The sequence below is a fragment of the Zea mays genome, chromosome 10 (genome assembly GCF_902167145.1).
Source record: "Zea mays cultivar B73 chromosome 10, Zm-B73-REFERENCE-NAM-5.0, whole genome shotgun sequence".
Classification (NCBI taxonomy): domain Eukaryota; kingdom Viridiplantae; phylum Streptophyta; class Magnoliopsida; order Poales; family Poaceae; genus Zea; species Zea mays.
In genome coordinates this window covers 5,671,908-5,680,629 of record NC_050105.1, presented here as the reverse complement: position 1 = coordinate 5,680,629, position 8,722 = coordinate 5,671,908, and the positions used below count along the sequence as shown (strand labels likewise).

Here is an 8,722-nt window from a genome sequence, read left to right as displayed (position 1 = left end):
TCGGCCTCGGAAGACGGACTCCGCCTCGCCTGACCCTAGGGCTCGGACATAGCCTCGGCCTCGGAAGACGGACTCTGCCTCGCCCGACCCCAGGGCTCGGACACAGCCTCGGCCTCGGAAGACGGTCTCCGCCTCGCCCGACCCCAGGGCTCGGACACAGCCTCGGCCTCGGAAGACGGTCTCCGCCTCACCCGACCCCAGGGCTCGGACTCAGCCTCGACCTCGGAAGACGGACTCAACCTCGACCTCAGAGGAGCCTCCGCCTCGCCCGACCTAGGGCTCAGACCGACCGCGTCACAGGGGGGCCATCATTACCCTACCCCTAGCTAGCTCAGGCTACGGGGAACAAGATCGGCGTCCCATCTGGCTCGCCCCGGTAAACAAGTAATGATGGCGCCCCGCGTGCTCCATGACGACGGCGGCTCTCAGCCCCTTACGGAAGCAAGGAGACGTCAGCAAGGATTCGACAACCCCGACAGTTGTCCTTCCGCAGGGCTCCAGCTCTCCTCCGACGGCCACGACATCACATGAACAGGGTGCCAAAACCTCTCCGACTGCCACGACGACATGTACTTAGGGCTCTAGCTCCTCTCTGCTAGACACGTTAGCACACTGCTACACCCCCCATTGTACACCTGGACCCTCTCCTTGCGCTTATAAAAGGAAGGTCCAGGGCTCTCGTACGAGAAGGTTGGCCGCGCGGGAGAACGGGCCGACGCATAAGGCTCTCGCCCCCTCTCTCCCTCTCCCACGCGAACGCTTGTAACCCCCTACTGCAAGCGCACCCGACCAGGGCGCAGGACAACATGAAGGCCGCGAGTTTCCCCTTTGCCTGTTTCTTCCCCCCTTCGTGCTCCGTCTCGCGCCGACCCATCTGGGCTGGGACACGCGGCGACAATTTACTCGTCGGTCCAGGGACCCCCCGGGGTCGAAATGCCGACAATATCACAAGAAGGGATTGCTCGGAAAGCTCCGGACAGAAAGACTACAAGTTCGGAGGCATCGGGGGGGTAGGCTCAACCAAGCTGCCGAGCAAAACTCCTTGACTCGAGCATCGCGGACTGTCCGACACCTGGGTGCGGACAATCTGGTGCTCATGCGGATGGTCCGGCTGACTCAACCAGATAGTCCGCCCATGGCTATAAGCGTCAGCCTCCACACAAAGCAAGGAAAGAGACGCAAGGGCAAAGCCAACATGACGCACTTGGTCTGCTAGTAAAAGCCGGCCCTACTTTTGATCAATTGCTAGCCAAATATGCTAGCAAGAAGGTCGTTTTATGCGATCGGCCAACAAAGAACCCTGGTCACCCCCTAAAACAAAACGACCAAGTAAAACAGCCCGAAAGATGACGCGACCAGCATCGCCTATTCATCCTATCATGACAAGATGCTTTCCACCAACCTACTCATCGTCGATGTGTTGTCCTGTTCAAATATAGACTGGTATGACGATGAACCCATGGTACATGCGTACTCCCTTTATCTATTCAGGCGGGAGGCACCTCCATTCTATTCCTATTGATCTGTTGATCAAATGGTCACGATCGAGAAAGATGTAATCCTAAACGACCTTTATGCATTGGGGCTCTATTAAATGATCACCATATTGGATTAGAAAAGCCGGTGACTTGCATCAGGCTTATTTCATATGCTTTTGGTTCATCAACCTCCATCAAAAGGCAGGGGGCATATGTTGAGCACACAAAATGTCCTCGCAGACGGTTTGCGGTGGTGGCGCGGACGGTCCGCGCGTGCGCAGAATCAGTTAGGGTTCCGAGTTTCTCGCGAGATTTGTTAGCTAAAACCGCGGGATTAGCTCGGGAAACGACTTGTAGCGCATCCAGGCCTCCTCCTTTATATAGATGAAGACTACGACCAATTGAACACCCCACAATCGATCAAATCAAGTCTATTTCTCGTTTTTACCTGATGCATTAGGAGTAGTTCTAGTTTAACCTTCTTTTACCTCAAATCTTCATCTCTCTTCGGCTCTACGTCGACTAGAGACGTCTTGGGTGGCCCGCCGACGCCAAGACACACCCTACAATCTCTCCTCCCGATGGGGTCCCTCCCGAGATGCAAGATCTAGGTCTGCTGCGAAGAAGACTCTCTGCGCCATCGCGGACCGTCCGGACGTACGCAGAGGAGGAGTCGCTCCTGTGCCAGGTCGTGGACCGTCCGGTCCTATACTGCGGACCGTTCGCGCCTCTGCAGAGAGCACCACCAGATGGTCCTTTCTAGTGTTTGGCGCCCAGATCGGCGCCAACACAATCGACAGTGATATATTATTGCTGATTCGTGGCCTGAGTCCTCACCGTTGATTTTTTAGAACCTTACGTCATTTTTATATTTCTAAATTAAAAACCACCATTGATGGGTCAACAATTTATAGTGAAGTGGGTAGCAATCATGTGCTTACACTATTACATGCATTGCACCATCTGAACACTATGTGGATAAATTTATACCTCATAGCTACTCAAAATTGATTGTTCTATCTAACACAACAATTTTTATATACTTTATATGATTTCGTCATACATTCAGTGATTTTTAATATGTACTTTGCTAAAACCTTATCCGGAGTTATATCAACCCTTGCTACATCTTTTTGAGACATTACAAATCTATATTTAGTGAATCTCAATTTCTAATTCTAAGTGAATGTCATATTTTTCATCCACACATTAAATTTAGACTTTGCTTCTTATTATATATTCTATTAAAAATGTCAACTATATTTTGTTAAAATAGATTCTAGACCGTACCATACATTATATTCTTTGATATTACAGTGACATGACAATAGTTTCAATCTACACCGCAACACTTAAAATGTTGAATTATCTTCTATCCAAGAATCATATGTATAACGGCACTGTTTTATAAAAAATGGAGTTCTCACAGTTGGGTTCCAATTTTGGTATGCCAAGGTGTATACAAAGTAATAACTTACAGAAAATATTATGGTAGAGTTTGGTTTGTTAATGAAACAATTTCTCACCACCAATAAACTCTAAATGTATATATTAACCGTTAATATATATAATGTATACTTGTACTTTATGGCACCTGGCATTTATGTTTATTTTCAATTGAATATTGGTAGAACTCGGTAGTTTTGAAATATATATACTGTATTTTTTTCATTGTTTATTTTTAAGACAAACTGTAGCTATCAATTTAAGGACCTATTTTTTTGAAAAAAACTAAATTACTGGATCTAAAATTTTAGGTGATCTGATAACCCACACCCAAATATTTTCTCCATCCAGGAAAGAATGGAAGTCTCGTTTCCCAAGGAGTCAAAACATTCTAAATCTTCATAGGATTGCATAAGATAATATCTTCCACTATGTTTGTCATAAAAAACATTTGACGACTAATGTATTATTTTTTCTGAAGATCATATATATTAATAGTTTCTGTATATATTTAATCAAATTGGAGATTGTTTTTGGGGAAATATGGATCTGTTACTAGTTTACTACTAAAATATTATAACTTTAGATATATACCATTACTATCTTACTTATATGTGGGATTCACATGTGTCAATGACATGTAGAGTCTATGATTTATATCTAAAGTTATAATATTTTAATGGTATATATCTAATTATTCCTTGTTTTTGAGATTTTCCTCCTTTTGGGAGACGACAATCCGCAGAATACAAAACACACGTGCAGACAATGGGCCGAAACGTGCCATGAGTGCTCGGGCTTTAAGGAAGAGTCTCCATGCTATTGAGCTGCTAATCCTCGCTCTGTTTCGGGCCGTATGCCCCAGTCCGGACTCCGGAGTTCCCACACCAGCCCGCGGGCTCGATATTTGCTTTCGCAATTTCCTCTCGTCGCTCGCCGCTAGGCTCTAGCGCCTGGTCACTCGCAGTCGCAGCGGAGATTTTGGCCCCGTGTGCCGTGTTCGTGTTGCAGCCTGGTTCCGATCAACCGCTTCCTGGCTATCTCGGCGTCCTTCGAGCGCCGCTGCGGGTGCTGGCTCGGCGGGTGCGGCGACATCTGCTCCTGCGCCGAGGGTGTTCGACGGAATGACGCATAATGAGAGAGGTAGCCAGCGGTTCTTCTCTGACTGTACTTTTTTCCCCATTATCGAAATTGATGATTTGATGTGCTATAGTAGTGTCAGTGCTACGTAGGGCTGGACTGGACTGAAAATATGCCCTGCTGCTGCATGTAGAGTACAGTTTTGTGTGCTCCGTGTCTCTGCCATTCCCCTTTTGCAATCTTATTGCCTCTGAATTTCTGCATCATATGACCAGAGTCCCTGTGGTTTATTTTCGTTATGGGAGTTGGGTCCGTTTTTTTTTTCTTTTTGTAGAAGCCTGGTTGAGGTAAACTCTAAGTAAGGCCCCGTTTGGTTTGGAGTAACTAAAGTTTAGTCACTTTTAGTCCCTAAAGAAGCAAACATGGTGACTAAACTTTAGATCTTTAGTCACCTAAACTTTAGATCTTTAGTCACCAAGAGGGTGACTAAAAGGGACTAAATTAGGATTTTTAACTTATTTACTCTCTTCACTTTTTTCTTGCAACAAACATCCACTAATTATTAAGGGTAATACAGTCATTATTCACAGCGATTAATGCTCTTTAGTCCGATTTAGTCACTGAAACCAAACGGGGTACTTTAGCGACTAAAGTTTAGTCTAGTGACTAAAGGAACCAAACAGGCCCTAACTTGTGTTTTGTGGAACGCTGTTTAACGCCATCCTGATTCAGGGTGAGCTCATCTGGAAAATAAGAATATTACTGTTAGCAAAGCACTGAATTGTTTAATCCTTCGGTACTGTTGTTCTGTCATTCCAAATGGTCGTGCCCTAGCCCCTCTGATTTTATGGTTATCTAACAATTCTATTCAGTAAACAAATTCTGCAAGACTGAAAATGGACATGAAAAATGAGGCTATTATGACTGGAGTACTAGTGTTCAGTGTCACAATATAAGTGCTATGCTAAATTCAGCTCGCAAAGGTGTTAAACCTGCAGCTCCATTAGTTTAGCTCCTGATTTATTTTTTCAAATGTTTTTTTTCATTTTCAACCATTTGTACAGATTTTAGTGAAATCCGGTGTATTTTCTCATTTTGATTTATTTTAAACTTGCATTCCTTTTATGACGGGATGTAAATTTGATAGCAGAAGATATGTGAATGAGTATCACAAGGTTGCTACTTGTATTAACTTGCTATTTCTTTCAGCGATGCAATGCAAAAGTTTCTGATTTTCTGAAGGTGGACAAACATGCTGAAACATTCACAGTTCAGTCTGCAGAGAATTTTTTCTGCTCTTAGCGTCAAGCAAATTCCACTTCCTTTTTGTAAGTACAAATCCCACTTTGTGAAGTTTGCCTAAAAGTAAAACTGAGAGAGTTTGGGGCAGCTGCCTTGCTTGGATGGGCATTTGGTTTAACCATCAATCTATAAAACAGTGTGCCTGTTCTCTTATTGCTGTACTCTCCGGAATTCATTTTGGTGCTCGTTCTTTTTGTAACAAGCTAAACAATGGAATTGCCCTAAAGGATAGAAGCCTTATTAGGTTTGACAGGAATTTGATTGACATGTTTACGCTACATGAACTTTTGCAACAGTGTACACAGAAGAGGTCCCTCTTGGTTGGGAAAGGCTGCCATGGTTTAGCCATCCATTTGGGTTTGGTAACTGATACTGTCACATGCAATATTCTCATCAACTTGTATACAAAATGTGGTAGGAATGATTGCGCTCGCCATGTTTTTGACTCAATGTCTTTCAGAAGCATAGTCTCATGGAATACCATGATTGCTGGGTATACCTGCAATGGAGATGGTTTACAGGCTCTGAAGCTTTTTTCAAAGATGCACCAAGAAGGGACACAGATGAGTGAATTTACCCTGTCCAGCACCCTATGTGCATGTGCTGCAGAATGTGCTACTATAGAATGCAGACAATTACATGCTATAGCAATGAAGCTTGCATTGGACTCAAATAGTTTTGTTGGAACTGCTGTTCTTGATGTTTATGCGAAGTGTAATATGATTAATGATGCCTGTTTGGTTTTTGAGAAGATTCCTGAGAAAACTGCAGTTACATGGAGTACATTGTTTGTAGGACTCATGCAAAATGGTCTTCACGAAGATGCATTACGTCTATTCCAGGGTTCACAAAGGGAAGGGATACAATTGACTGAATTCACTCTTTCTGCTATACTCAGTACATGTGCAAGCCTAGCATTGATGATTGAAGGAATGCAGCTGCATGCAGATGTTATCAAGTATGGTTTTAATAACAATTTGTTTGTGGCATCATCTCTTGTGGATGTTTATGCAAGGTGTGGGCAGATTGAGAAAGCCTATCTAGTATTTGCTGACATGAAACACAAGAATGTTGTCCTGTGGAATGCAATGATAACTAGTTTTACTAGGCATGGTAAATCTTTGGAAGCAATGATTCTCTTTGAGAAAATGCAGCAGTCAGGGATATCTCCAAATGAAGTTACTTATGTCTCCATGATGTCGGTGTGTGGTCATGCAGGTTTAGTTGAAGAGGCCCGATGCTACTTTGATCTGCTGGTTACTGATCAGACTGTTAAACCTAATATTGTTCACTATTCTTGCATGGTTGATGTTTTGGGGCGATCTGGGAAGACTGATGAGGCTTGGGAACTGATTCAACAAATGCCATTTGAACCAACTCCTTCTATGTGGGGATCTTTGCTTGGTTCATGCCGTAAGTACAGGAATGTCGGAATAGCCAGACTAGCAGCTGAACAGCTTTTCAAACTTGAACCAGAAAATGGTGGGAACCATGCTTTGCTTTCGGATGTATATGCTGCCAGCGGAAGCTGGGAGAATGCTGTGTTGGCAAGGAAGTATTTGAATGATACTGGTGCAAGGAAAGATACAGCCTCAAGTTGGATGTAGGCAAAGCCGCAAAGGTTAATTCTCATATTATTGTTTATGAGCAAAAAGAGGAGCTGTTTGTGCAGACTATCATTTAACTATTTAAGTACAGCCCATGTTCTTATGTGGACTTCTGGTAATTGAGAACTAAATGAGGAATAGCAAGCATTTATCCGTGACTCTCCAACGCTCTTACACACTCATCATATATTAAATTGTTGCCATGTGGTAGTGGCAGTGTGGCACGCTGCACAGGAGGTAAATGTCAGCACTTCTACTGTTAACATTGTCAGTGAAGTCAATAGTATTAATGTCATGCTCCTGGCCCCATCTAGTGTAATATCAACACTATCATTTGAATGTTAATTATAAGAGTAGGTAGTGTCAAGGGCGGACCTAGGTAGAGACTAGTGAGGGACAGGCCACCGCTCAATTCTCTGTTGTAAGTAGTAGAGCATAGATTTTCACCATAAAGTTCCTTGCTCAATCCAACTTAGATGTCCATGCTCTATCATTTTGGTGCTCGTCCTTACAAGTATGCCCTCAGTTCTATTTTGTCCTAGGGGTGGTATTTTGTCCTAGGTCCGCCCCTGGGTACTATGACCTACAAAAGCATGCCTTGTACAGTGCTTTTGTCATTATACATCATAAGCCACTGTTTCCGAGCACTAGCAATGAACCATTTATGTAGTACATTACCATCTTGTGGCTTTGATGTCTTGCACCCATTCCAGTTACCAGTTATTCTAGTACATTGCCATCTTGTTGCTTTTCTGATCAGTAATTTTAAGATCTGTTCAACTCTCTGCACTATACAGTGTAACATATGAAGTACCAATAAAGTGAAAATACTCGTCACCTGATCATCTTTGCCAGCTTAGCTATGCATAGTTTGGTACAACCTGACATATCCTAGATCCTACAGAGCCTCGACTGGTCCAGCATCTGCTCATGTTTACATCTGTCCCTCCAGAAATGTACTGCGCGCGTACAAAAAGCTGGCATCTAGAACCACTAGCAGGTACAGAGGAAAAGGCAAATAATAGACACTAGAGATCATTGACTATTCATCAGGTTAGCCATTTCTTGTGGGCCATATATTACGGTTGTTCATCAGCATCATGTGGCTGATACCTGATGGGTTTATTGGTCATAGCATTTTGTAGGCCCGACCAGTTTCATGGGCCAGGCCTCAGGTACCTCAATTATGCTGGGAGGCTGGGACTCGTCCACTCATGTGCGTGATGCTTCATGCACATTCATATCGGTCTCTCGGATTCTCGGTTAGTAGTGGTCATCATTGTCTGCTTTCATCAGACATTGTCAGAGTAATTCTTGATTCTCCTTGCTCTTGCTGATCACCCGTAGCCGTAGCCATACATAATTTATTTTATCCTGGAGTGACATTGAAATCGAACCTTTTAAGGTGATTATTAGAGAAAGGGTTTCTTACTTTGTTCGCAGACAAGAAAAGAGCTAGTACATATTTACCTGGACCGTACCTTTACTTGGATGACGTGGTTAGTTTAATTTGTACTTTGGAATAGTTAGTAGAATATATGTTTTGACAACTCTTCTTTTGGATGAAAGAAACACTCCCTTTCCTCGGTACATGTTGAGCATAGTATATAAATAGGCGAGAGTCCAGTTTACCATTATGGCCCTCGCATGACGCTTTGGTCGTAGCATTTAAGATAGTATTATCTGGTGTTCAAAGGTGTTAATCATGTCACCCTGGAGTGCCTCGGATAAGGTTCATGCCTGGGCCATTAGAGAAGTCCTCCCGCTCCTGCATGCACATGGCTCCTGTTCTCTCGATCGGCAGCAGAC

At 43.8% G+C, this 8,722-nt stretch overlaps 1 protein-coding gene across 7 annotated transcripts; it reads left to right on the top strand.

The window, feature by feature from the left end:
* The first annotated feature begins 3,706 nt into the window (after nucleotides 1-3,706).
* Nucleotides 3,707-8,405, top strand: LOC103640772 (pentatricopeptide repeat-containing protein At5g04780, mitochondrial). Of its 7 annotated transcripts, XM_020545971.1 has the most exons (6): nucleotides 3,773-4,067; nucleotides 5,214-5,332; nucleotides 5,603-5,668; nucleotides 5,767-7,150; nucleotides 7,866-7,966; nucleotides 8,049-8,405. In XM_020545971.1, the coding sequence occupies exon 4, from the start codon at nucleotides 5,789-5,791 to the stop codon at nucleotides 6,911-6,913; it is 1,125 nt and encodes a 374-aa protein (XP_020401560.1). In that variant the 5' UTR covers nucleotides 3,773-4,067; nucleotides 5,214-5,332; nucleotides 5,603-5,668; nucleotides 5,767-5,788; the 3' UTR covers nucleotides 6,914-7,150; nucleotides 7,866-7,966; nucleotides 8,049-8,405. The 7 variants fall into 7 exon arrangements, with proteins under 7 accessions (XP_020401559.1, XP_035819222.1, XP_020401560.1 ...); XM_020545970.2 differs by having other exon boundaries at nucleotides 3,707-4,067; nucleotides 5,603-7,150; XM_020545969.1 differs by having other exon boundaries at nucleotides 5,214-6,419; nucleotides 6,525-7,150.
* Nucleotides 8,406-8,722: the final 317 nt, after the last annotated feature.

What these genes read in the sequence shown, in the direction of transcription:
- LOC103640772 (XM_035963329.1), top strand. Translation starts at nt 5,408, where the DNA reads ATGGGCATTTGGTTTAACCATCAATCTATAAAACAGTGTGCCTGTTCT.